The sequence below is a fragment of the Drosophila obscura genome, unplaced genomic scaffold, assembly GCF_018151105.1.
Source record: "Drosophila obscura isolate BZ-5 IFL unplaced genomic scaffold, ASM1815110v1 contig_17, whole genome shotgun sequence".
NCBI classification, from domain to species: domain Eukaryota; kingdom Metazoa; phylum Arthropoda; class Insecta; order Diptera; family Drosophilidae; genus Drosophila; species Drosophila obscura.
In genome coordinates, this window is record NW_024542757.1 from 2304499 (window position 1) to 2330826 (window position 26328).

At 46.4% G+C, this 26328-nt stretch overlaps 6 protein-coding genes, 1 long non-coding RNA gene and 1 other non-coding gene across 11 annotated transcripts in view; 5 read left to right on the forward strand and 3 right to left on the reverse strand.

The window, feature by feature from the left end:
• LOC111076557 overlaps nt 1-2327 on the reverse strand; it is a 41907-nt gene extending 39580 nt beyond the window's left edge. The window contains exons 1-2 of one of the 2 annotated variants that reach the window (XR_005967547.1): nt 2064-2327; nt 49-397 (exon numbers count right to left, since the gene is read on the reverse strand). This is a non-coding gene — a long non-coding RNA (uncharacterized LOC111076557). The remainder of the gene's footprint in view (nt 1-48; nt 398-2063) is intronic. The other variant, XR_005967548.1, reaches the window with a different exon arrangement.
• Nucleotides 2328-13483: 11156 nt separating this feature from the next.
• Nucleotides 13484-14084, forward strand: LOC111076556. Of its 3 annotated transcripts, none has more exons than XR_002608049.2 (2): nt 13484-13888; nt 13933-14084. It is a non-coding gene; the product is annotated as an uncharacterized LOC111076556 (transcript). The 3 variants fall into 3 exon arrangements; XR_002608050.2 differs by having other exon boundaries at nt 13942-14084; XR_005967546.1 differs by having other exon boundaries at nt 13954-14084.
• Nucleotides 14085-14092: 8 nt separating this feature from the next.
• On the reverse strand, nt 14093-14619 carry LOC111076555 (diptericin-A). Its single transcript, XM_022370387.2, has 2 exons — nt 14438-14619; nt 14093-14376 (listed from the first exon to the last, which is right to left on the reverse strand). The coding sequence occupies exons 1-2, from the start codon at nt 14573-14575 to the stop codon at nt 14122-14124; spliced, it is 393 nt and encodes a 130-aa protein (XP_022226079.1). The 5' UTR covers nt 14576-14619; the 3' UTR covers nt 14093-14121.
• A 1074-nt stretch (nt 14620-15693) lies between these two features.
• On the reverse strand, nt 15694-16138 carry LOC111082169 (diptericin A). Its single transcript, XM_022378351.2, has one exon. The coding sequence runs from the start codon at nt 16135-16137 to the stop codon at nt 15787-15789; it is 351 nt and encodes a 116-aa protein (XP_022234043.2). The 5' UTR covers nt 16138; the 3' UTR covers nt 15694-15786.
• A 554-nt stretch (nt 16139-16692) lies between these two features.
• LOC111082171 lies at nt 16693-17247 on the forward strand. Its single transcript, XM_022378352.2, has 2 exons — nt 16693-16830; nt 16900-17247. Exons 1-2 carry the CDS (start codon nt 16777-16779, stop codon nt 17032-17034), a joined length of 189 nt encoding a protein of 62 aa, XP_022234044.2. The 5' UTR covers nt 16693-16776; the 3' UTR covers nt 17035-17247.
• Nucleotides 17248-19768: 2521 nt separating this feature from the next.
• LOC111076549 (juvenile hormone epoxide hydrolase 1) lies at nt 19769-21453 on the forward strand. The gene is made up of 3 exons (XM_022370381.2): nt 19769-20302; nt 20359-20563; nt 20623-21453. Exons 1-3 carry the CDS (start codon nt 19902-19904, stop codon nt 21421-21423), a joined length of 1407 nt encoding a protein of 468 aa, XP_022226073.2. The 5' UTR covers nt 19769-19901; the 3' UTR covers nt 21424-21453.
• A 631-nt stretch (nt 21454-22084) lies between these two features.
• Nucleotides 22085-23910, forward strand: LOC111076550 (juvenile hormone epoxide hydrolase 1). Its single transcript, XM_022370382.2, has 4 exons — nt 22085-22362; nt 22423-22622; nt 22777-22984; nt 23059-23910. The coding sequence occupies exons 1-4, from the start codon at nt 22162-22164 to the stop codon at nt 23839-23841; spliced, it is 1392 nt and encodes a 463-aa protein (XP_022226074.2). The 5' UTR covers nt 22085-22161; the 3' UTR covers nt 23842-23910.
• A 684-nt stretch (nt 23911-24594) lies between these two features.
• LOC111076548 (juvenile hormone epoxide hydrolase 2) lies at nt 24595-26326 on the forward strand. Its single transcript, XM_022370380.2, has 4 exons — nt 24595-24860; nt 24915-25114; nt 25180-25390; nt 25458-26326. Exons 1-4 carry the CDS (start codon nt 24651-24653, stop codon nt 26259-26261), a joined length of 1425 nt encoding a protein of 474 aa, XP_022226072.2. The 5' UTR covers nt 24595-24650; the 3' UTR covers nt 26262-26326.
• The last annotated feature ends 2 nt before the right edge of the window (nt 26327-26328 follow it).

Here is a 26328-nt window from a genome sequence, read left to right on the forward strand (position 1 = left end):
ATTCATTATTTTCATAAGAAATTTCTATTTTGAGTAGCCTTATCTTACCTTTTAGATTTTATATAAATTAAATGCTTTTTATCTACTCCCTCCCGTTCATTGGTCAGGAAACTCTTTTTGGAAATTGTTGCTTCTCATAAATTGTAATTAATTCATTAAAAATGCACAAAAATTAACACAAAAACGAAACAAACTTCAAAAGTAAAAGAGACACTACTCAAACCAAAACACATCAATATTTATATGCCTTTTCCACTATTTTTTCACATTAAATTATGAAACACAAACAAGAAATTGATGTGAAAATTATATGAATTAAAATTTTTGCATATTGTGAAATTCTTGATTTATGAACTTTTTGCTTTCTATTTTTTCAACAAGTTATGGGCAAAAAATGCTGTAAAGAAATAGAAAAAAATTATAAATATTAATTAAATAAACAAGACAAATAAATGTAAGAAGAAATAATAGAAATAATGTAACTAAAGTAATTTATAGAAAGTGAAAAAATAAACAAGACAAATAGAAACAATAATGAAAGGAACGCTTGTTTGTTGGTCGAAGCTTTAGCTTAATACCCTTCCAGATACATTTTTCTTATGGAAGCTAAATATACATATTTATATATGATATATGTACATACATATGTATGTAGGTAGTCTTGATAGTAATTTTGCCTAATTGATCCTACTGCAAGTACATAATATGTATTAAGCCCCGATCTTGGCAGCTACGCGTGCCAAAATAGTTCTATGAAACATTAGGTGTCTGTGTAGATGCTGATCATTAGCCATTACATATGTATGTACACTTTCTAGTATAAAACATGCTTGTTTTTTCCAAATTCTGGACAATATGATAGTACCCTCCTATTTTTAAGGGTAGCATGAAAACTCAAATATGAAAATCTGAAACTTTTTGGGGACTTGTTTATTTGGGAAATGCTCTTCGTATGGTATGCAGAAGTAGAAGCGGAAACATGGCAAACATTTGCCGGCAAACAAATGTCTGCGAATTTCCCATTTCCCTCGCCCACTGGCTATCGCTCTTACTCTATTTTAGCCCCCATCTTTTGCTGCTGCTTCTGGCTTTTGGGCCGGGAATTCAGGGCTTAGACAAGGGTCTGTGTCGAGGAAGAGGGAAGGACAGTGGCTACTACTAAAACTGTCTCAAGTTAATCGCTTTTATTTATTTTCGCCCTGTTCCAAGCCAAACACACTAGCACACACTTCCATACACACACACAGAGAAAGACTAACTGCAACCGGTTTTTCCACTCACACACACACACATGCATGAATAGGGTTTTTTTTGCGCGCTTTTAGCTATTTTTCTTTTTGTTTTCTTCTTTTTAATATAAACTTTTTTTTTTGTTTAGCCGTTGAAGAATTTATGAAAATCATAAAACAAAAGCGAATTTCATTTCACATGAGCGTATGTAAGTGTGTGTGTGTGTGTGTGCATAGCTCTCTCTCTCTCTCCGTGTGTGTGAGTGTGTGTGTGTTTGTGTATGGAAGCGCTTAAGTTGCAGTTGCAACAGATAGATACCACAAGCTTTCAAGTCTAGCTGCTGCTGCTGCTGCTGATGTTGCTGTTGCTCTTGGCCAGGTTAACACGCCAAAACCTGGCGACGTCATAAAGTCAGCTGCCGCTTCTGTTTTCCTTTTGTTGTGGCAGCAGCAACTATTCGGTTGACAGTGCAGCCAGTGGCAGGGGCAGGGGCAGCATCACTGGCGGCAACAGAGGCTGTGCGACAGCTTTCAAGGCTGTTTAGAAGGCAGAGCCAGAGCCCCCAACCAACCACACAGACAAGACGCTATCTCAAGCACTCAAGCACTTTTCCTGTACATATTTTAACCATGTTCCTTCCAGCTTTAATTTCGAATATTTTACTCAAAAGAAGGCATGGCTGCTTCGCCCTTAATATAATTCATTTTAAGAGATATTTTATACAAGTTTTTTTCTGGGTGTTCTTAAAGTTTTTCTTGGCCTTCTTGGCTTGTTTTTGTAGTCTCTATTTTTGTTTTTGTTGTTGTTGTTGTTAGTGGTTTTTGTCAAATTACCGTTTTTCAATGTGCGGGAGTTAAAAACGTGTTTTCTTGATTTTTTGTTTTGGCTGCGGCTTGCGGCGGTTGTGGCTTCTGTGGCTGTTGCTTCTTTTGCTTTCCGTACTACCGCGGACACGAACCACTTCTGACGGACACTACAACTCTGGTAACAGTTCGGACGGGGGCGCACGTCGTCGTCGTTATCGGCTTGGCTGGCAAAGCTCAACTGAATGCATGCTAGACACTGGCGAAGCAGCCCATGGAGCAGACCCAACGCCGATGACGGCGATGATGATGATGGGGCTGGCTGGCTGGCTGCCGAACAAGAGGAAGAGCAAGCGACGAACTGGTTTCGGCCTCGGCTGTGGCTTCGGCTTCGGCTTCTGCCAACTGGTCGTACTTTGGCATTGCTGTGCAAATAGTAGTAGAAAAGAGTAGTAGATGGATGGGGATGGGGAAGAAGCCAAGGGATTGGAATGGCTGGACTAACAAAAGAACGGGGCACAAGCACAGTCAGGACGGAATAAAGTTAGGCAGGAACAGGGCCTGCCTGGACAGGAAGAAGGCCATTGCCATGACAGGAATTCATTTGTGGCCAACATTCAAATAAATGAAGGCAATTACGTAGCAGCCTTAGTGTTACGGACAAACCAAATGGTTGTAAGCCTGACCCCCTCCAGTCCACGCCAGTCCCTCCCTCCCACCAGATGACTTGGCCCGTTCTGAGCCTCTCTTAGCTGCTGCCGCAAGAGAGCGCCTTTAGTGCTCGCTCCCCATTTAACGGAAGTAAAGCGGCAAACAACAACAGCAACACTGTTTTGGGGGACCAGCCGGTTTGTTTACCTTTTTTCAGTGGCTGTTATATGTGTATGCACGCCGCTCAGCTGTTATACTGTTATACCGGCTGAACAGCTGTGGCGGTAGCAAACACTCACACACACAATCGAAGCACTTCCGTGGGCTGTTGTATTTGTTGTAGCTCTTGTTGTACCCTGTAATCGTTGATTGGATGGGTATGTTGCATAGATAAGAAAACTGAAATTACTCTCAAATATGTTTGGTTTATTCAAGGTTTTCCAGCTGATAAGAAACCCCTAAGAGTGGTACCATCCTCTCTGCTTTACTGATTATAATTGGCGCTACGCGGTCTACTTAGTAGAGGGTATCTACCACGACTATCAATAGTTCCCTTACTTCTTTTTCAGCTAGTGGGTGTGGGTGTGGGTGTGGGTTGCCTGTGGTTGCCATGGCGTGTTGATAAATAAGCAAATAAATAAATAAACAGTTTCAAGTGTTTTCCCAAATTGAGTCAAATTTTCACTCTTCCTCATTATGTGGTGCCACCCGATGTGGCTGTGGGACTGTTGTTGTTGGTTGAGCTGCAGTGAAATAAATTGAAATACTTTTAGCCAGATTGATAGCTTCATTAAGTGCAAGTGCAACAATTAACCCAAAGTTTTGGCCAAATGTGGCACTACCAATAGCATTGATTCTGATGGGATTCGAGTGTTTTGTGTGCTGACACATTTATACGTATTGTGTATTGATTAACCCATTGTCCCCAAAAGAATTGACTGAAATGGTTCTGGGATACCTCTAGAAAATTTGACTAGAGAACGTCAACACTTGGCATGGATCCATGGGGCATGGGAATTCGTAGCCTGCAGAAGAAGAATAAGTTTTTGGGGTACGTAAATCAGGTTAAAGGAAATCAGATAGCAAAGAAACACTTACCACATGAGTGAGATCTATTGATTGTTGCATGACCCACTAAAACTATGACAAACATATATTTATCTTTAATCTGCCCCTCCCACACACGCCCCCCCCCCCCTGTCTTTATCTCTCTCTGGAATCGTTAACCTCAATTATATCCACAAATTGTAATTACTTCATCGATACAATTGAATTGTTTTCCGACTACTGTTTGGCCCCCACTCAACACTCCACACTCCACACCCAGAAATACAGCTCGAACATAAGACAGTGGCCCCCACCTTCTAACCTATCCCCATGGCCCCTCCCCCTACCCTCTCACCTGTACACTTTGCCACAAAATCAATTGTGAACCTTTTTCTTAGCCATTTTGGGTGATTTCATAACTTTATTAATTCATTTGTTCATTGTTTCTCTTTGGATCTGTGGAGGGTCGTTGTTTTCTTTTGTTGTTGTTGTTGTTGTAGTTTCTGTCGTTGTTTACGGGTGCCAATTCAAGCGCGACAAAAGACAAGAAGCCAGCGCCAACCCCAGCCCCAACCAAAACTACAATTCCAATTCCATTTCAGGTTGCGGCTGCCACAAGCCCCGGGAGTCGGGTGCGGACCAAAGAAATTCCAATTAATGAAAATGAGCATAACCAGGCGAGGGGCTGGGATAGCGGACGGAGATGTCGGGGAAGCAGGCAATAAAATTATGCAAACAGCAGGTGTTACCCATTATGTTTTCCAGTCTTTTGCTGCAGTCACCAATTTGGGTCATTAGCAGGTGGTTGTCATCGCTGCTCCTTCTTTTTTCTTTTGTAGGTGTTTTGTGTATACCCTAAAAGAGAGTATGCAAATGTTTAGGACGGGAAATAATTATTGATAAGCAATCAGTAACCTTCCACAGATCCCTTGCTGTTGGGCGTACTCCATATTATAGAGAATCGTACTAGACATCAGTAATTTCCATCATGTAACCCCAATGGCCCAAGCCCAAGCCCAACCTGGGTATCTAACAGCCTATTCCTTCTGTTGTCTCTCCTTTTTTTCTGTAACTTGACCCCCTACATTTTGGTGGGGCGCAACCAATCAAAGTTATTAGCAAAGCAGAGGGTCTGGTCGGGTCTGGTGTTTTTTTTTTGCGTCTGTTAAGGGGGTCCCAAACTATAGAAAATTTAATTAACTGCCAAATTAAATACACTTTTCAGCTCTCAACTTTGTTTTGTTCTACCTCTGATTCTTTTTCGTGGTGTTCTTCTGCTGCTTTGGCTGCCGTTTTTTTTTTTTTTTTGCGTTTCCCCAAAGAGACCACAACCACAAGCAGAACCAGAACAGTGGTACGAGCCAATCGTCAGGGGGCTCCACCCGCACTGGAGCGTCCAGTGTTGCCCGCTCTGGTTGTCGTTGTTGTTTTTTGTAGATGTGGCTGCAGTGCGTCGGAAGTTGTCGCCGGCAAATCAACAAACCATAACGCACAACAAGCCAACGGTACTCGGCTCCCACTGCCAACAGCCCAGCCAGTGAAAACATTTAACGCCGCTGCTGGCTTTACTTCTTGTGTTCTCATGGCTTGCATATTCCAAATGGAGAACAAAGAATAAAGAAATTCATTAAAATTTCGCTGGCCAAGCGCTCAACAAATTAGCCCAAGTCTGTTAAGTGGCCTGAAAAAAGTCAACAAAACACAGAATAATTATGAACACAAATGGGTATTCGGGCACCACATACATAAATCGTTTTAAATGCAATAATTGTCCATGAAAAGTAAATAAAATACCTATTGGGAAAACTAGCTTAATTTTGTTCGTGGAGAGATGAGATAATCATAGCTGAAATATTTACATAATTTAATTGGATATGAAAAAGGAATATTATCAAAAAAAAAAAACTATTCTAATGCACATTAAATGGAACACGAAAGAAAGCAATCTAGATTACATTTGGCACAAACTCCAGGAAATTATTTTAAATTATCCCGTTCAATAGTCTTTTGGTTTAAATTCACGTCAATATTTAATAACCCCTAAATGTCCATAAAAATCTGTTTGCCATCCCCTTTTATTTACTTTGATTACTCGAAATCCCCAACTAATTTATATCTAACGACGCGATCCGATCTGATATATTTCATGATGCCATCCAATTTATCGATGATTATGAATCGGTTTGGCTGTCTATGGAATTTGCTTGGCTTTTGTGCTGTTTCGTTTGGCTGTTGTTGGTGCTCTTGTACTTTTTTCAATTTCCTAGCCATAAGCTGTCAATTTTATGGCCAAAAACGGCGCTTCTCTTTACGAGTTTCAACACCCATTCCACACAGTCCCCAGTACATATACCCCCCCTCGTGCGCTCTCCTCGAGCACCCTTCAGGCCCCCGACCACCCCAACGCACTAAAAGAGAATTTATGTTGATGATTTTTTGTGTGCGGCGGCCTATTGCCATAGTCACGAGGCAGTCGCAGTCGCAGAGACTGCTGCAGACATGGAGCCATCGTCACAGTCAGAGCCAGAGTCAGAGCCAAGGTGTAATGTAGGTGAGACTCTTTGAGCATAGCTGCTCCATTAAAACTGTTCAGGCTGCTAATAAGAGAGTGCACTCTGAGTTGGACGAACCCTTTAACAAATATACCTTGGGCAAAGCCATCGTCGCAGTCGGGGTTAGAGGCTCGGCTCTCTTTCCCCCCTCCTAAAGCTGACGGCGCACGCAGGCTTCGCGAGACTCAAATTGTAGTCGGCGTCGGGGGAAGAGGTGGTGGCAGGGAGGCAGAGGCCAGACAATGCAGTGACTGCTGCGGCTGTGGCCTCGGACCGCGGTCAATGGACTGCACTGCCCACCCAAAAAGGCGGCACTAAATTGCTTTGAAATGCCGTTAGAACAATAATTGCGCGCACACCAACACACACACACACACACACACACATACTGGAAACATATGATTGGAACGAAAAGATAGGCGATAGGAGGAGGAGAGCTTTTTGCCAATTTATTGAGTTGTAAAACGGCTGCTGGACGGTCGGGGGAGAGGAGTGCACGGCAGCGTATTAAAAATAAATAAATTAAAGAGAGGCTTTGTGAGAGGTGCAGTGCTCATTAGAAGGAAGCTGAAGGAGAAGGAGCCGCGCCGAGCAGAGCACAGCAGAGCGGGTGCACAAAAGTTAGGTTACGTTCCTGCCCAGACCAGACTAATTGCTCAGCATAAATAAAAGGAGGAGGAGAAGAAGGAAAACTAGAAGAATTCACAGGAACGAAGAGAGCCGCTGCTCTATGTGCTTTCGACATTGACGAATGCCACTTCCTTATTGCAAGGTCAGCTGTCGGCAGCTAAAGCAGCTGCTTACTGCACGATATGTTATTCACCGACGGACTTAACACCAAACGAGTGCAAGAATCCGTTTAACACAGTCGAAAATCGAAGTGTACCGATAGTTAAAAAAAGTGTCGGCGAAAAGAGCATGGTGTGAGAGCACCTCTCATTCTGATTGCTCTTCCTCACACCAAATTCCTGTTCTCCCACTCACTGTCGCGCTCCCACTCCCACTCTATCCCGCTCTGTCTCTCCTTCTGTGCCATTCCCATTGATTGATGCTCTGCCAGCTGCCGTTAGTCGTCGGCCAAATGCAAAACTTCACACCAAATTGGCAGAGCCTAATCTGTCCCAGGCCCAACTCCATGTCCCAGCCAACATCCATGTCCAGGTCCAAAAATAGTCAGCAAAGCCAATTGCAAATTTTTTTGTGTACTCCAACAATAAACATAAATTAATGAAATGCTCTGGCGGCACCGCATTCGAAAGAGCGAGACATGTTTATGGGAACTTTTGCTGTGCTTTCTCTCCTCTCCCTCTTGCACATGGAGCGACTCTGCCTCTATGCCTCTGTGTCACCTTGTTAGGGAAACATTTTGTGCACTTTGTGCATTTCGTGTGTGTGGCCATTTTTGGGTAATTTGTTGAATTCTCGCCTTTAATGTGAGGGAATTTTTGTGTTCTGTTCTGCTTTTTGCGGTACTTAAACAATTAAAATATCCCCCCAATCGAATACGCAAGCGAGGAAAAGGAGGGAGGGGCAACAAAGGAATTTTAACGACTCAATAAAGAGATGCAAACCAATGACACCTGTAGCCGAAGCCTCTCCACTTCCTAGTGTGGTTTTCAGCTCTCTTTCCCCCTTTTGCTGAGCCATGCAAATCATTAGAATGTTCACCCCAAAGACGAAGAGGCGGACGGACTGCAAGATGAAGAGAAATCATCCACTGGAGGAGGAAAAAGATTCCAGCGGTAGCACAGTAGTTGAAGCTCATCATTTGGATGTGATTAACTTAAGTACACAAGACATAAATATTTAAACGCTTGCGGCACTGGACAGATGGATGTGTAGACGGACGGGGACTGGACGGATGGACTCACGTCGAAAGCAACAGTCGACACAGCCAGTCGAGTGCCGTCCCCGGCCAAATGAAGCGTGTTAAGTGCGGTCCAGGGGTGCAGCAAGGACGGGGCCCCCAGATGGGGCGGGGGCATACAGAGTCAAGGCATAAAATTGCTTTTAGCTGGCACAACGGTTAAACAACTTTATGCAAATGCCTGACCAACCTAACCAGAACACGAATAATCGCCAGAATTATAAACTAAAGAATACCCTCTGTCAAGATTCGTAAGAGTTTAACGCGTGAGTTATACTGCAACCTGTAGGTAAATCTGCACAAACCCAATATACCCTACAAATACCAACCATAGCGAGTATCAGGGGGTGCAAAGAAGATGCAAAAGTCTTTGTCATGATGGCAGGGCCTCCCTCCACTGACCATGGCCGATTGTGGCACCTTGTTGATCAATAATTGCCACACGACAGCTAAATGGGCTTTAATGGCATGTTGGCAGCAGGCCCAAGCCCAAGTCCAAGCATCAGCCGCCTCCCAAGGAAATGCAAATCAAATTCTAATGATGTTGTAATGCAGACACCCCGCGAAGCCAGTGCTCCAGATGGTATGGCCCGGAGAGGGCCCGAACCGTTTAGACAATGCCCAGGCACGCAAATATTTCTGCCAGCACCACAAAATCAACTGGGGGAAAGATTATATTATTAGAATTAAACATGCAATCTGACAAGTGTTTCGGCCAACCGGGGATGAGCATGAGAGAGAGGGAACAGGGGCTAAGGGGGAACAGAATCGTTTCCTGGTCATCCCAGTTCTTGACCAGGCTAATTGCCCAGGCATAAACATAAACTCTGCACGGCCATGGCCGCCATGGCCATCGTCATCGTCATCATGGGCGATTTATGATTGCATTTCCTGTGACGTGAGGCCAAAAACCGAACCGAGAATTGATCGGTTGATCACCGTTGCTTTGTCGCCCATGGTGGCACCATGGCACCATGGGACCCGCCGATCAACGTAGTACTTACAACGGAAATGCCACAGAAGTCGGTTTCATTCTCATTGATATTCCATAGAGACGGATTCTGTTGGTCCGCTGTCTCAGTGTCTTGCTGTCTCGCTGTCTGTCTTGTGGTCCGTCGCTGTCTTCTGTCGCTGTAACGACGACCCTTGTCTAATAAGGTATTAATAAGTTTTTGCCTTGGCCAAGACCAGACAATTGCCGTTGCATTCTTGGGCCTCTTTGTTGGCTGTAGCTGTTAGCTGATTCTCGCTGCTGTTGTTATTGTCGATCGTGCTGCTGAATTTTAAATGCATGATTAACAATCCACACTAGACATCGCAATTGCGATAGTATATGGCATTCGAAATGGGGAAAATATTGCTCTTGCATTCAGTTGAGTAGTTTATCTGTGGTAAGGGCCATGAATCGAAGTAAATTTCTTGGGTGGGCAACTCCAATAAAGGGAGTGCACCTCCAATAATTTCTTATCAAAGCGCTGGGACATTGACATATGCTAAATGTTTTAGCTCTTTATGTAGAATGAACTTTCTACCCCTTAACTCCCTTTTAGGGCGAGGAATTTGCAGACAACTTTAAGAGTCTCTTCTCATTGATGCACATTTGAAGAGCACTTTGAATGCAGAGAGCTCTGCCTCCGAAACTCCCAGCACTTTGTTGATTAGTGTAGGCAAAAGACAATGACACATGCAACACACAACCACTGACTGATGCAACAAGCTAAAATTAACGTATGAATGTCAGACAGTTGCTTCTGCTGCTGGTGCTGCAACAAAGGTCAGGCAGCGCGTGCTGATGATGGCTGGTTGAAAGTTGACGTGACCCGTTGGCCAACAATGCTGCAAGTTGTGGTTGACTCTGGCTGGGGTTTCGGTGATTAATCAGACACATGACAAAGATGCGTCAGGTTATGGGAATCGAAGAGAGACTATGACCTTAGCCAAGCCAAGAGTCTGGGCAATGTCAGAATGGGTTTGCAGCAGAGCTGAAGCTGAAGCCGGGCAGATGTGGTGCTGGCATCAGCATCGATTGGCAACGACTGGTACAAACGTAACTGAAGTCCACTTGTGGCCACTTGTGACACACTCGGACGGGTCTATGTGAGGCTCAGTCTGCCCGCAGACCAGTCCCTGGGCCTGGAGTACGAACAGATGCCAATCGAAAGATAACCAACCACACACACACACACAACACACACACTGGCATACCATTTCAATACAATATTTGAAATAATTGGCTACAAATCGTCATTACAATGCTGTTTGCTGCAGTTGAAGCTGCAGTTGCAGTTGCAGTTTCAGTTAAGACTGAAGCTGAAGCTGGAGCTGGAAACTGAGGGGCCTGCTGCATCGATGCCATGTCCTAGGCCACAAATTGCAGTTGGCTTAAACTGCCGCAATCGTAGCTGCCGTTTCTCTCGTTGCTGCTGCTGCTGTTGCTGCTGCCGCCTGACCTACGACACCATCATGCGGCAGCCTCCTCCCCCAAAAGCGGCCTCAAATTACTATTGATACTGATAGCAACTGCTGATGCAGCAACCGGCAACTGCAATTGCAGCTTGCCACAACAACAGCAGCAGCAGCAGCAGCAGAAACAACTCCACTTTTGTTCTTGTTCTCTTAATGCGTTACGGTAAATATTTTTGTCTTCATTTTTCCAGTTAAGATCGAGATGAAGTTGAGGCATCAGTGCTGCCTGCTGGGCAGCCGGACCTCGACTCCAATTAGCCAAAAGAACTACTCATGCAACACACTCGCATGCGGGTTCTCTGAATGGGGGAATACGAGGAGTGACGGAGTGACGGAGGTGTGTGTGTGTGTGTGTGTGTGTGTGTGTGTGTGGGACGCTGCAGGGGCCATTATGCTGGGGGGCTTGGCCAGGTGCCAAGAACTCAATCATTGCATTTTGTTGGGTTTTTGGAACAATTGACGGTTTCCTAATGTGCAAAACGTGAGGCCAATTTGCATGACAACAGCCAAGAGCCTCTGCAGCCGAATGCAACGGCAACAATGGACCAACCAGGCAGCCTTCATTAGGAGGAAAAAGAATAAGAAATCGCAAGTACACCTTGGTTGAATGAGTTTTCCAGCATTTGATGTCGATTTGTTTCAAATCAAAGTGCAACAATTTATTTAAACTTTTTTGTCATCGCAAAGTGCGCATAGCGCATAGCAATGGGTGCGTGATTTTGGGTCGTGAGTGGGATTAGTTCTTCGATCTCTCACATAGCATCATCGCCTAATATCTATGTACATATATTGGATATTTTCTTGCGTTTCAGAACTCCACATTTAAATTGTATTCTTATATATTTCCTTAATCTATCTCTTCTTGATCTGTGGATATTTTTTAACGCCTCCTAGGAGTCGCATGAATCTATTCCATATCCATTCAACTCTTTCATTGCCATTGGAACCATTTTCAGTTCCCTCTTTTGGTGTCCAAACCCAAACCCATCCACAACTCGTATTTCGTGTCACACTGCCATCTGCAGCACTCCCAATACTGCGCATGTTCTGCTACGCTGCCGCTTCTGCTGCTGCTGCGGCGGCTGCTCCATTGCATAGGTCACGTGTTTCGTCGTGTGTCTGGCCAAAATATCAGCAATTGAACTATAGACATTTTGGCCAAATCCAGTAAGCAGGCCAAAATGCCGCGATCCCGCTTTGTCTGTTGGGAGTGGAGGAGGAGGAGGAGGATGAGGATGAGGAGGCAGAATGGCGAGGGATATTTCTGTTGCTGTTGCCGTAGTTGCAGTTGCAGTTGCAGTTAAGCGCATCTTGCCCAAATGTCAAATGCAAATGCGAAAAGCCAAAAGTCTGTCTGGCACCTGCTAACTTTTGCACTTTTCATTTTGGCCATTTCTTTTATGGTCGGACAGATCTCACTCTCTCTCTCTCATCGCTTCTCTCTCTCTGTTTGGGCTCTCTTCTTTCTGGGTTCTTTTCTTTTCCGGCTGCCAATCATAATTAATACGCTTAACTTGAGTTACTTAGCCTCACTTTAAGCTGACAAAATGTCCCACTTCTCTTGGGCTTCATTAAAAAGCCATTAGATGGGGTATATACTCGCCCCACCCGCCCCCATCTTTCTTTCTCCTGCGTCCATTTTGGCCCAAAACCTCTCATTAGAAACTTCTATTATGGAGAGCATAAATCGCAGGCATGTTTGTTCGGTTGCCGATACAATCAAAGACAAGACTCTGAGTGTTGAGTGTGTCAAACAATTTAACTTGCGGCAATCTTGAGCGTCGGTCCACGGTCCACGGTTCTCGGACCTCTGTCCTCTGTCCTCGGTCCTCGGAGCGAGCCCCAAAGGCAAGTTTGCGTGGGAAATGCCGTCGATCGTCACGATCAGAGCCACCAGACAGACAAGGAAAACTTCACTTCACTTCACTTCAACTTTGGCTACAGGGGGAAAATGCAAACTTGATTTTATCGTTGACTCTAACTCTGCTTTCAGGCTGTATGTCGTTGCTGTCGCTGTGGCTCTCTGTGTCTCTGTGTCTGTGTCTCTGGCCTAAACTGATTTGCCACTTGACAAATGAGTTGACTGCCACATGTGCAATTTGGAAAACAATCCAACCAACCAACCACCCACCCACCTACCCTCCACCAGCCGTACAGCACCCATGCAGCACACAATTTTCAAGTGGAGCCAATTTTCCTCCGTTGCAGAGCAGAGCAGAGCCGAGCAGTGCGAAAATAAAACAAAGGAAAAACTCTCTCGCTTTGACTTTGACAATTTGTGCATTGATTTAGAAAATAGCTCTCTTCCAATGGAATCGGCGGTGCCACCGCTCCATATGAAAATGACATGGAAAACGGAGAAACAAAAGAGAAAAGCGCAGCATACAGAAATGATGAAAAGTTCATCGCAATGTCACATGAAAGTTTTCCATACTCTATGGCAATGACTTTTATGAGTCCTACTTGTGCCTATCTGTGGCAGCCATGCATCTCTCTCTATATATTTGGAGCACTCCATGCACCCCATGCATAGTGTATAACAAGGAAAATTGGCCTGAAATTGGAGCTATCAAAAGGCAACTTCCACATTTACCCAAACTCCAAGGCAGTGGCTGTGGCAGAGGCAAAGACAGAGCAGAACGAAATTTCTGTTTCGATTGTGCTGTTTTGTTTCTGGATGGTGGAACGGGGAACGGTATGGGGATGGGGAATTTGGGTACTGGGGGGGGTATAAGTATAAGGAAAAAAGTCATCATAGCCTGACCTTCATTGTTGTGCTGCTTCTAACATTTAAATTTGTTTTTCTTTTTCTTTTTTTTTTTCATCTTTGTGCCGCTTTTGTGTCGGTTCAGTTCAGTTTGGTTTGGTTTCTTTCGATTTCAACAGAAAACGTGCCAAAAATTTTGGCTGCCAGTTGCACGTTCAACAAATTTAATACAGTTCAAGTGGGTTTGGCTTTGGCTTTGGCTTTGGCATGGCTCGACCTGGTCTGGTCTGCTCTATGCCGCTGACTGTGAGCTCTTGACACACATCTCTGAGCAGCTGAACATAGCCTTATCAGGGTCTTATCAGCTGGTGGGATGGGAGAACCTAAAACACAGACAGGCAACAAGACAGAGCGACACCCTGGGCAGCAATCAATGTCAGGGCGCAGTTTCAGTTGAGTTTAGCATCTCTCAGAGAAATGTTCGCCGCCTTGAATCTCTGGTTTATTTTTTTTATATTTGATTGGCCTGATTCAAGGCCGTTCCATTGTGGGCGAAAGCCAGGAGGTGAGTTCATTGCTTAGAGGTTGCTTTTTAATGTCTATTCTCAGTCTTCAAAGTATATTTCTCAGGCTCAACCAGATTCCACAATCTTTGAGTACTCCCCGACTGAAAGGCAAGATTTCTTTGACGATGATGCTTGGATGAATCGTTTTTAATGTGAACTCAAATTATATTAAATAAATTTCGATGGATTGGTCTCTTTAAAAAAAAAATAAATGCTGTAGCATTCAGATTGCCTAGAATTTAAAGGTGTACTGTCCTCCGGCTCCGAACTGGGGACGACTGTTGCCGTAGGGTCCGCCAAAATGTTGGCCATACTGGCCCGTGGCATCGAAGGAGTGGCGTCCATTCTGGCTCTGCCACACGGGTGCACGACCGCTCAGGCTGAGGTCGAAGCCCTGGCGAGGGCCGCCTCCGCCACCACCCTGAAGTTGGAATTGGCGACGCACTCGCGGATGATCCACATCCACATCAATGGAATCGGGATAGAGCTGTAAATTATAGAGCCATTAGATGCTGCATCCTCATAGTTCTCTCATTTTGGTTACTTACCTCCGACGGTTCCACATAGACCAAATGCTGCGGTTCATCTGCCAGTGGATAGTCCCTAGGATCGGGATAGGCAATGGCGACGGCACAGAGACAGGCACAGGCCAGGCTCATCAGCAGGAAACTTGATCTGAATTCCATATTGTGGACTTTAAGTTGAGAACTGAATGCCGATAGACACAAGTTGCCTGCTTTTATACCTCGGCTGAGAGTCTTATCAATGATTGGGATTTATTCCCCATCCGGGAATCCCATCGGAGTGGCAGAACAATCCCTGGCTCAGTGGTTCACAAGTAGATCCCCGCGTCTGCCAGCCGCTGATTGATAAGAAATATGATCCATCAGCAAAGAGTCGCTCTCTGAAATGAAAAGTGAATCCCAAAACTGAAACAATACTCGTAAATGAGGTGAGCAAATGAGACGGTTAAAGTTTACAGCATTATTTATTTATGAATAATAAATCTTAAGGTATACTACTTACGGTATATTCTTACATTAAAGACAAAGAAAGGGAAGCCCCTAGTTAAAGGAAGCCCTTTCTGTTACTTATTGCATCCCAATGTCGCTCCAACCTATTCATCATTCAGATACTGAAAATTCTGTACCATTAGCAACTTCTTTAGCCACTCCACTTCGTTTTTAACTCAACTCGTCTTCCGTAACTCTATTTGTCATATTTTTTCCCAAGCGGATTTCCGCCCATCGCAACTAAACCACCCACGAAATATACTTCCCCAATCGATACATCATGGGTCAAGGTTAACTCGGACTTCCGATTAATGATGTGAAAAGCTCTGGCTAATCCCCAAACATGGCCAAGAATTTAAAGAGTGCTTAGAGCAAGCCTCACCATGAATCATTTGTTAGAGAAAAATGAATTTGCTTCGCTTTCGTTGGAGATGGCGTAATATACATATGCTGCTTTGAGAGATACTCAAGAGTTTTTGGATTGAGCTGTGGCATGATAAATTTCCATTGAAGGTTCTTTTGACAGTTTACGCAATAAATCCAATTAGCAAAAAAACATTTTGTCTTGGCAGGTTTCATTAAGACGCCTGTCATCGTCATTGGCATCGCTTAATTGGTTATTACCCACCAGAATTTTTAGCCAAAAAAGATGTATCTACAATTAGCCAAACTGCAAGATCATCTCGTGTCTGCGACCCAAACCCTGTCCCCGCCTCAATCTCTGGCCAATATGTTCCGGGGTAGACGAACATCGCCAAGGACTAAGATGCCATAAAAACACAGGTAAAGAATTTGTGGATAAATACATGCATGTTTATTTTATAATATTTCAGAAATAGTAGGGTATAGCACAGGTAAAGATATGGTGAGGGTAGTAGGATAGTCTACCATCTGTAGCGATAGTTGGTGCCAACGTTGTAGCTGGGCTGCGAGCTGCCCCATTGTCCGCCCAAACGCTGGGCATATCCGCCGTTCACATCGATCTCGTGCCGCCCGTTGTCGCTCCGCCACACATTCTCGCTGCCACGCAGCCCAAAGGTAAATCCTTCGCGCTCCTGGGCACCACCGCCACCCTCCAGATTAAGGGGATACCGAGGCCGTGGCGTTGAAGGCATTGTCATGTCTTCGGGCGCCGGATATGCCACCACAGCACCGACAATGCAGCAGAGCAGAGCGAGAATGATTGTAGGCTGCATCTTGATTGGAGTAGCTGAATGCGTTAACTGATACTGCATCTGCCAACCCACTATCCCTTTATATAGTCTGGATGTTTGTGCCACACAAAGATCAGGCCAACCCACTGCTACCTGCCGTGTGCATCCCAGCAGCGGGGATTTCGCGTATTTTATTTGACTTGACGATAGGCGCAAGTGGAGCACTTCGAAATCGTCGGTCTTAGTAGTATCTATGGAAAACCCTTTTAGCAAATGAAAGCAATGCAACCCAAATAGAAAATTCTTCCAATTGGAGATACGATTTTTAATGGCTCCTCTTGGATAGTATATAATAATTGATCTATAAGTTATTTCAAGGTATCATCTTTACACCCATTTGATGGAACGATATTATGCTCCGCTATCAGACCCAAAGCACTATAAAATATTATACCCTCATCTCTTATCTCTCTCGCCAACTCATCATTCTCTCATTTTCCTCATTCCCCCCATTATTCATTTAAATTTCTCGCTCTCCGGCAAGCCGCAGCATCAGATAGAGCGCGAAATATGTACGTGCATATGTATGTATGTAAATACAAATTATTCGTATTTTTTTAAAATGATTAAAAGTGTAGCGACAACGTCAACGGGAAAACATTTGCACAACAGCCACAGGGAGCGAACCGGACTGGACCGTACCGTACCGGACTGCACATAATGTGGATACAATCGATATTCCTGCGTGCATTGACCATATTATTGGTCAGTTGGGTAAGCCGAGTCAGACAGCCACTCCACTCCACAGCGACAGATCTCCATACAAACACTTTCGATTTGCAGCTGGGACACGTCATCTGCCAGTCTGATGACTCTCATCTGCTGCTGTCTGGCCAGGAAGGCGAAGGACAGCCGGCCAAAGCCGAGTTTCCCGTCTGGGATGATGCACAGGGCGAGTGGCAGGACCCGGCCGATTAGTGAGTGTTACTTGCGGATGATTCTAGTTAAATTCTAGGAAAAAATGTCTACATGACATTGATATTTTTCAACTATACGTATGCAACGTATTTATTGTGCAGCAAAAAAGCATGCAACACTTTTGGGGCATTTCCAGTCGTTACAAAATTTCATAGCATAATTATTAAAAAAATAGAATCAGACAAATAAATCAATCCGCTGCCCAGCGAATAATTTGAGAGGTTTTAAGACGGGCTAGTCCTAGCCAGAAAACACAATAAAACAAGAGGACTATGGCACTATCCCCAGTGCAAATGAATTTGTGGGGCTGTGAATTGAAGAGATGCACAGAAAGGAGCGACCAGAAGCCTGATTCAAGCAAAGAGTTTGCTTGGACTAACCACTTTTAATCGGCTAAAATGATATGTTCATTGAAAATGCATTGAAGTTATGGAAAATGGATGCTTTCCAACTATTAAAGTTAGTTGCAATAACACTATAAGCTGGCTACTAATTTCATCTATGATAAATGAAAGTACTGCTGGCAGCATCTAAAAATCCATCAACTGGAACGAAAGTAAGAGTATAAACCCATGAAATTCTTGTTCACATGCAGTGCTGACAATTTTTGTTGGCAACATGTATGTACAGTGTACACGTACCTGTGAGAAAAGGGAATGGAGCCAATTTGAAGTTCAATTTCCTGCCCCCATCCCCAATTAGAGAAAAGTGGTTGTCCGGCAAAAAAAAATGTTTCGTTTCTCTCCTTTTGGCTTCATGCAATTTTGCATGAAAAAAATTGTCGTGCCCCTGGTCAGCAAATGAAGGCTTTCACTCTTTTTGAATGGTAAATCCCTTGCCGAATACGTTGACGAATTAGAGCGCGAAATCTACATAGAAACTTGTTGAACTTTGCACTGGAAAACTGAATCGCTTAGGGGCTGCAAATGAAATCAATTTTGCCACAGTTCAATGGACTTTTACGACAAGTGCGTGTCAGTTGAATGAAAAAATAATTGCGACCATTAAAAGTCAGCCAGCCAGCCCCGCAATCAAGGAGAGGTTGCCCCGGGTAGCCATGCCCATGCCCGTACCCCAAGCCGGTAACTGGAACATACCGATTCCGCAGTCGGCAGTTTTTCTGTTCCGTTTCGCGTTTCCCAGTTCCAATCCCAGTTCTAGGCACTCAATGAAATGGGAATTAGCCAGGAACTGCGCCCGCATTAATGGCCTCCGATTGAGTCCCTGGAATCGGGGCTATGCCTCGAGGTGGAATCGAGGCGGTGGCAGCTTTGACACGCTTCCAAGTGCCGTTTGCTCTGCCTCTCCGCCTAAGCGCTATCAATGCGATTTGGCCCAGGCACGCGAGGAAACTTTTCCGCTGCAATGCATCGGCTGGGAGCCGTAAGAATCGAGTCCTTTGGCTGCGGCATAGTAATTGCGTTAATTTTGCTCGAATTACGTTTCACATCATCAAATTGTTTCTGCCACTAGCCACGCCCAACGCCCCCTGCTGCTGTTGTTACTCTCCGTGTAAGTGTCTCGGTCTCTATCAGGGTTTGCATGTTTGGCGGCACTTTTGAGGATCTGTGCCCGGCCTGCTCTAACCCACTTTCCCCCACTCTGCCACGGGGGTGCCCTGTGCGGCAGTTGCATGTCGGCAGCATAATTGTTTTGGCTTACAATTTCATACAAATTAAAGCAGGCTCGTTTTTTTCCTTTGATATGACAAGTGCATGTCACCCGACAAGTTCCAGTCGCCCCCAAGCAACCACCAGCCACTGACTCACCCAGCCAACCAGCCACCCTCCCACTGGCAGCTCCACCAGCCATCCACTACCGACCCTCAGCGGAGTACATTGACTCAGCTCTAGTAATTACACATAATTCAGGGTTTCGACCAACGTGCTTGACCCTCACTGCGGCTGGTGACATGGAGAGTCCTCCTCCAAGAAGGGTCAGCAATAAGGTATAGACGGATCGCACTCAGAGTATGAAGGCTGCCATAAGGGAGTTGTCTTAAGAAGTACGAGTATTATCCACGTGGCCCACTGATATGCCAAACACCCAAATTCATTCAGTTTTCGCTGTGCCCACAGCGGCCACATCAGCGGCCGCAGCAGGGCTGAGATTTATGATCATTTTGCGGGCACAGCGCTCACCAATAAATAAGTGAGCTCTCTGATAAGATATGACTTGCTTATAAGTAGCTGGGGCTACTCCTAGTGCTTCCAACTCTCGCACAGATACTCACTGTACCTGTGTCTATAAATGTGTCTATAAATGTGTGGGTCAGCCGTATCTCGCAGCCAAATCAATGGCCCATTCAAGGTGCAGACGTGTGCAAGTGGCAGACGAGCCCCAGCCGCACCTTGGTATGGAGCTATTTGAAATACACAATCAGAATTTGTCGACTACGAAGATATAATTAAAAACTCATCCCAAGTAATCTTCGCGCTAGCGACTACCCTACACACATATCTGAAACCTAATCAGTCACCCATTTAATCACTAAACTAACAAACAGGCAGGGCAAAGAGTCAGCAATAACAGAGAGGTCTCAGAGAGATCAAAAATCAGTTGGCAAATGGCGACCTTTGTCCCAATGTACGAGATAGCTTTCGGAACGAATTTATCAAAAATTATTATTAGTTTATAGTATAAGCAGAGAGAGACATTAAATTTTGATAGAGCTTTGGGCAGGAATGGAATGGAGGAGGAATGGAACCGAGTCGGTAGCCGCTAGTCAGTTCGATAACGGCTCGCTGGGCGTACGGTTGTGTCATCTGAGACGGGGATCTGCGACGATTCGACTTGCGGTGCTATCTTTGAGGTGTGCGAAGCTCATTTGAATTCAAGCCAAGAGCTAATTGCGGCAGTGGGCAGAAATGAAGTGCCTGATAGTGTTCGGGCTGATTGTGGCCGTGTTCGGAGCCTTTGTCGGCTACGGCTATTTGGTGTTCACCGAGCTGACGCGTCCGCTGCCGAAGCCGGAGATCAGCGACAACACGTACTGGGGTCCCGGCGACGGCAAGGGCTATGTGCCCGACAAGCGGATCAACGAGTTCCGTGTGAATGTGCCACAGGCGGAGATTGAGGATCTGCGCCAGCAGCTGAATCGCACCCTGCGCCTCACCGATCCACTCGACGGCATTTCGTTCGAGTACGGGTTCAACGCCTATGCCTTGGACCAGTTTGTTGAGTACTGGCGGGACAAGTATCTGACCAAATGGGATGAGCGCCAGGAGGTGTTCAACAAATTCAAGCAGTACACCACCGACATCCAGGGGTTCGTTCGTATGTCCTTTCGCAACTTGTTCTGCAACTTACTTTAATTGCTTGCAGCCTGAACATTCACTTTATCCGCGAGAAGGCCAGCGAGGAGGCAGCTGCCAGGAAGCATGTCTACCCGCTGCTGCTGCTCCACGGCTGGCCAGGATCGGTGCGCGAGTTCTACGACATTATTCCCATGCTGACCAACGACCAGAACGTGACGGATTATGCCTTCGAGGTGGTGGCTCCCTCCCTGGTGGGCTATGGATGGTCTGATGTGAGTTCATTATCCTCCCAACCAGCTATATATCTTTGCTGATCTATTGCCATGCATAGGGTGCCAGTCGTCCCGGCTTCAATGCCGCCGAAATGGCCACCGTCATGAGGAATCTGATGCTGCGTCTGGGCCACAAGAAGTTCTTCATTCAGGGCGGCGACTGGGGCAGCATCATCGGCAGCAACCTGGCCACCCTCTATCCGGATAACGTTATCGGCTACCACTCCAACATGTGCGTCCTCAACTCGCCCCTGGCCATCCTTAAGGGCATCTATGGCACCTACTTCTCGGAAAAGATTATACCCTCGCGATTCTTCTACGACCACCACTTCCCCGTGTGGGACAAGTATGCGGAGCTGCTGCGGGAGAGCGGCTACTTCCACATTCAGGCCACCAAGCCGGACACCATTGGTGCTGCACTCACCACCAGTCCGGTGGGCCTGGCCGCCTACATTCTCGAGAAGTTCCAGTACTGCACCAATCCGGGCATGCAGCAGGACTTTGGGGCCATTGTCACCGTCTTTGGCCTCGAGCCGGTGCTGGACAACCTCATGGTCTACTACCTGACCAACTCGATCACAACTGCGGTCCGTTTCTACGCGGAGAACGTGTCCAAGGCGTACCGCGATCTGCAGCTGGACCGAGTGCCCACGCCCGTTCCCATGGGCTGTTCCCGTTTCCGCTTCGACCTGCCCTCCGTCACAGACTGGCAGCTGCGCGACAAGTTCCCCAACCTGAAGCACTCCATGTACTTCCAGCAGGGCAGCCACTTTGCCGCCATGGAGATGCCAGCCATGCTGTACCAGGACTTCACTGCCTTCGTTGGCAAGATCGGTCTCCACGGTGAAAAGCCAAAATAAAGTAGTTTTTTTGTACCTATTATTAGCAAAGATGAATATGAAGTTTTATAGTGGAATGGGCTATATAATCTACATATATGGGGTTCGTTTCTCGAGGAAATCAAAGTCCATTGATCATGGAATGCCAGCACAATCATTGATTCAATTGGTTCAATCCTAAGCAAAGTTCTTAGTCCAAACAAAAAAATATCATTAAATACATACGAGTATACATACATATGTATTTACGATCTAAACTAAAGCAAAACAATCCGTAGAAGTTGATAGTATCAAAATGAAAGCTGCCATCGATCGCTTTGTGTACGTGTATCAGCTGTCGCGAATTGGAGCTTTCGCAGCCTGTTGACAGTTCAAGTTGTGCGTGTGAGTGTTCATAGTCCATCCACCCATGAATAAATAAATAGCTAGTGTCCACACGCAATGACAATTGATAATTGAAATTCTAGATCGTTTCATTTCATAGCGTTATCCATTACCATTCTAAGCATGAATTGCCTGCCTGCCTGCCTGTGCCCAAGCTTTTTGAATAATAGCGCCTCATCATGCTCGCACTGCAGGCGCAGCTGCGATTGCAAAGCTCAAAACAGCAGCCACGCATTCCACACAAAATCCACAAGCCGGCCGGCCAAAGCTTTCGTGCGCACTGTGTTTGGCAAACTACAATTATTTCTGTGTGGCGAGCCGCGACGATCGGCTGTGAAATTGAAAGTAATTTATGTGCCTAAATAATTGCGCATAATGTCGAATGTATTTGTACGATTCCTGATCGGAGGCCTTGCCATGTTGGCCGCCGTAGGGTACAAGAACTACCGCGATCTGTCGGCGCCCGGCAAGCGGCCCGATCTCGACAACAATGCCTACTGGGGACCACAGCTAAGCAAACAGAGCAACAAGGAGAACAAGGCCATCTTGCCGTATGACATCACCGTCAATCCAGAGGTAAGGGACCATTGATTTGTGTACTTCTATCCGATCTGACTGTGATACTTTGAACCCCAGGTAATAGCCGATCTGAAGAGCCAGCTGAGTCGTCCGCTGAAGCTACAGGCACCGCTGGAGGGTGTGGGCTTTGAGTATGGATTCAATGCGAACGAGCTGCAAAAGGTGGTGCAATACTGGCGAGACACATACCTGACCAACTGGAGTGAGCGAGAGGAGTATCTGAAGAAACTGGATCACTTCCAAACCGAGATACAGGGGTGAGTAGTAGATGAAGCAACGCAGCAGCTGCCTTGATCGCAATGCTCGTAGAGTTCCAACGAATGAGCGAGTGCGCGCTTCATGCATATTTAGTTTGGAATTTGGAACGCATTAACATTTGAAATTGCTAACCTCTGTGGCCCCTTTTTGCAGATTGAAAATTCACTTTATTCATGCCAAGCCGAACAAGGAAGCCGTAAAAAAGGGCAAGAAGGTGCTGCCCCTCCTCTTGATGCACGGCTGGCCGGGCACTGTGCGCGAGTTTTACGATTTCATTCCCCTGCTGACCACAGCCAGCGACAAGAGTGACTACGTCTTCGAGGTGATTGCGCCCAGTTTGCCGGGCTATGGATGGTCTCAGGTAGGTCGAAGAAGGAAACACATTCCACTGGATATCTCATCAATGATTAACTCTCATCCTCCTCCTGCTTTTAGGGCTCATCAAAGACTGGCTTTGGCGTGGCCCAGGTGGCTGTGGTGATGCGTAATCTGATGCTCCGTCTGGGCTTTGAGAAGTTCGTTGTGCAGGGCGGTGACTGGGGCTCGCTGATAGGCTCCAATTTGGCCTCGCTCTTCCCGGAGAATGTGCTCGGCTATCACTCGAACATGTGCGGCAACAACAGTCCCATGGGCAACCTGAAACTGGCGCTATCCTTGGTCTTTCCCAGCTGGTTCGTCGACAACCAGTTCGCGCATTTTTACAAGGGCTTTGGTGGCATCTTCTCCATCATGATGGAGGAGATGGGCTATGCCCACATCCAGGCCAGCAAGCCGGACACTATTGGCAACGCTTTGATCGATAATCCCATTGGCCTGGCCTCCTACATCCTGGAAAAGTTCTCCACGTGGACGAATCCCGCGTTCATGACGCTGCCAGATGGCGGCCTCACCAAGCGCTTCACCTACGACCAGCTGCTGGACAACGTCATGATCTACTATGTAACCAACTCCATCACCACCTCCGTGCGCCTCTACTCCGAGTCGATGAACAAGGCACAACTTGGCCTGGCTGTCGACTCCCTGCCCATTACGGCCAAGACTGGATGCACTCGTTTCGCCCATGAAATCGCCCACTTCCCAGACGGCGTGCTGGCCAACAAGTTCCCCAATCTGGTGCACAGCACCCACTTCCAGGACGGCGGACACTTCCCGGCCTTCGAGTTGCCGCAGCAGCTGTACGAAGACTTCACGGCCTTTGTGCAGAAAGCCGAACTCTGATCGAATATCCGATCCGTATTCGCCTGGAATGCAATAAATACGCTTATGTTTTTCTCTGTTCAAACAAAACTCGGTTTTTGAATTTAAACTAAACCCAAACCACTATCCATATATAGATAGCATTTTCCTTATCTCATTTGAAAACCGAAAGTTGAAGAGCTACACGCATACACACAAAGGGTTTGTCCCTACAAATTTATTTTATGTATTATCTCTGCCCGGACAACTCTTGCATAATACACATATGTATGTGGAGATGAGAATACTTTAGAAATGGTCGATCATTGTATGCTGTCAATCAAAGTACCCCCAAGCCAGTCTCAGATAGGGGAGTAGCCTCTACATGTGCGAAGGGGGTCCGTCTGCGTTACTGCTGCGTCGCAAAATATCATCATTTAGGGGCGACTCTCTCTAAAGCTCTCCCTCTCCTCTCTCTCTCTCTGTCAAGCGAAAGCTCTATCCGTAAATCAACAAACAAAGCAAATGCCTAGGCTTTAACGTTCCGTAAAGCCGCTACAGAGTCTTGAGTAGCTTCAAAGTACATCTAACACACGATAAGCCTTAACTGATCAACTGTTCGTGCGCCGGCGTAGAGCAATAGTTTGGCAAACAAAAATGCTTATCATCATGAGTTAAAAGTTCGAGAGCTGCGCCCACCACAATGATAGTCACGTTAGAGCTTGCAGCCTAGGAGAATTGACAGTCAGCATGCTACACTACAGTCTGTCCATTTGCTATAGTCTGATTAGGCGACGGCGGCAGCGGTCATTGTGTGTGGAACTGTGGCGGTATCAGGTAGTCGCTTTGTTATGTCCGTCACTGTGAAAATTCTGGTGCTGGTGCTGGCCATTGGCGGCGGCCTGGTCTATAAGAATGTCAGCCAACTGTGGGGAGATTTGCCGGCCCCGAAACTGGATGCGCAGCAATGGTGGGGCGATGAGGCGCAGCCCAAGGACTACGCTGCCTATCTGGCCAACAGTTCGGAGGTGATTGGCAATCGACTCAGCTATCCGGAGAAGGTAAGCTTCTAGGAAAGAGTGTAGAGTATATATTATAACAATCCCCTACACTAGACCATCAAGGATTTGTTAACCCGCCTGAATCGCACTCTCCGTCTGACTCCCCCACTGGAGGGCGTGGCCTTTGAGTACGGATTCAACACGAACTATCTAAAGGAAGTGGTGGAGTACTGGAGAGACGATTACCTGCCGCGTTGGCGCGAACGTGAAGTCTTCCTTTGGCAATTCAATCACTTCACCACCGATATTCAGGGGTGAGGAGATAAGCCCTTATCGCCAGAGCGACGAGCCCAATGATAATGTTGATTGACAATTTCAGGCTACGCATGCACTTCCTCCACCTGATGGTCTACGACGACAACAAGGTGGGCAAGCAGCACTATCCGGTGCTCCTGCTGCACGGCTGGCCGGGATCGGTCCGCGAGTTCTACGAAATGATTCACCTGCTCCATCAGTCCAATCTCGATAAGAACAACAAGTACATATTCGATGTGATTGTACCCAGTTTGCCAGGCTATGGCTGGTCCCAGGTAGGTTTCAGCCAAAACTCAAATATGCTCAATCGAATTATCTGTCTGTTTGTTCCTCCTCCAACAGGGAACTTCCCGTACGGGGCTTGGACCTGCCCAAGTGGCCGTGATAATGAGCAATCTTATGGCACGCCTGGGCTACGACAAGTACTTTATTCAGGGCGGCGATTGGGGCAGCATCATTGGCAACCACATGGCCACCCTTTTCCCGGATAATGTCCTTGGCTACCACTCCAATATGTGCACCACCATGAGTCCCAAGTCTAATGTAAAGGGCGCACTGGCCGGACTGTGGCCCAGTCTCTTTGTGCCCAGCGGCTTCGAGGACTTCTTCTTTCCCAAGTCACGCCACCTTAGCTATCTGATTGAGGAGAGCGGCTACTTCCACTTGCAGGCCACAAAGCCGGACACAGTTGGCGCAGCCCTCACCGATAATCCCGTCGGCCTGGCCGCCTACATTCTGGAGAAGTTCTCCACGTGGACCAATCCGAGCTACCGCTCCCTGGCCGATGGCGGCATTACAAAGCGCTACACGATGGACACGCTGCTGGACAATGTGATGATCTACTATCTGACCAACTCGATCACCACCTCGCAGCGCCTGTACGCCGAGGCATACAGCCAGGAGCACCGTGGGCTGCAGCTGGATCGGGTTCCCACTCCGGTCCCAACTGGGTGTGCCCGCTTCAAGAGCGATATCATGCACTTCCTGGATATTCAGCTGAAGGATAAGTTCCCGAACCTGATACACAGCACCTACCACAAGCAGGGCGGACACTTTGCTGCCCTCGAGGTGCCCAAAGTGCTGCACAAGGATTTCCTAGAGTTCGTCCAGAAGGTGGAACGGAAGTTTAAAATTAAGCCATTGTAATAATATTTTTTTAAAGATCAATAAAAGGGCCGCCTCTCTTCTGATATCGATAGCGGCAATCGATAGC

Bases quoted from the DNA above. Each gene is read 5' to 3' on its own strand.
- LOC111076548 (XM_022370380.2), top strand. From the start codon at position 24,651: ATGTCCGTCACTGTGAAAATTCTGGTGCTGGTGCTGGCCATTGGCGGC. The intron at 24,861-24,914 runs GTAAGCTTCTAG...CCCCTACACTAG, and splicing joins GACTCAGCTATCCGGAGAAG to ACCATCAAGGATTTGTTAAC. The intron at 25,391-25,457 runs GTAGGTTTCAGC...CTCCTCCAACAG, and splicing joins CAGGCTATGGCTGGTCCCAG to GGAACTTCCCGTACGGGGCT.
- LOC111076555 (XM_022370387.2), bottom strand. From the start codon at position 14,575: ATGGAATTCAGATCAAGTTTCCTGCTGATGAGCCTGGCCTGTGCCTGT. The intron at 14,377-14,437 runs GTAAGTAACCAA...TATAATTTACAG, and splicing joins TCTATGTGGAACCGTCGGAG to CTCTATCCCGATTCCATTGA.
- LOC111076549 (XM_022370381.2), top strand. From the start codon at position 19,902: ATGAAGTGCCTGATAGTGTTCGGGCTGATTGTGGCCGTGTTCGGAGCC. The intron at 20,303-20,358 runs GTTCGTTCGTAT...AATTGCTTGCAG, and splicing joins TACACCACCGACATCCAGGG to CCTGAACATTCACTTTATCC. The intron at 20,564-20,622 runs GTGAGTTCATTA...TGCCATGCATAG, and splicing joins TGGGCTATGGATGGTCTGAT to GGTGCCAGTCGTCCCGGCTT.
- LOC111076550 (XM_022370382.2), top strand. From the start codon at position 22,162: ATGTCGAATGTATTTGTACGATTCCTGATCGGAGGCCTTGCCATGTTG. The intron at 22,623-22,776 runs GTGAGTAGTAGA...CCCTTTTTGCAG, and splicing joins TTCCAAACCGAGATACAGGG to ATTGAAAATTCACTTTATTC. The intron at 22,985-23,058 runs GTAGGTCGAAGA...TCCTGCTTTTAG, and splicing joins CGGGCTATGGATGGTCTCAG to GGCTCATCAAAGACTGGCTT.
- LOC111082169 (XM_022378351.2), bottom strand. From the start codon at position 16,137: ATGCAGTATCAGTTAACGCATTCAGCTACTCCAATCAAGATGCAGCCT.
- LOC111082171 (XM_022378352.2), top strand. From the start codon at position 16,777: ATGTGGATACAATCGATATTCCTGCGTGCATTGACCATATTATTGGTC. The intron at 16,831-16,899 runs GTAAGCCGAGTC...TTCGATTTGCAG, and splicing joins CCATATTATTGGTCAGTTGG to CTGGGACACGTCATCTGCCA.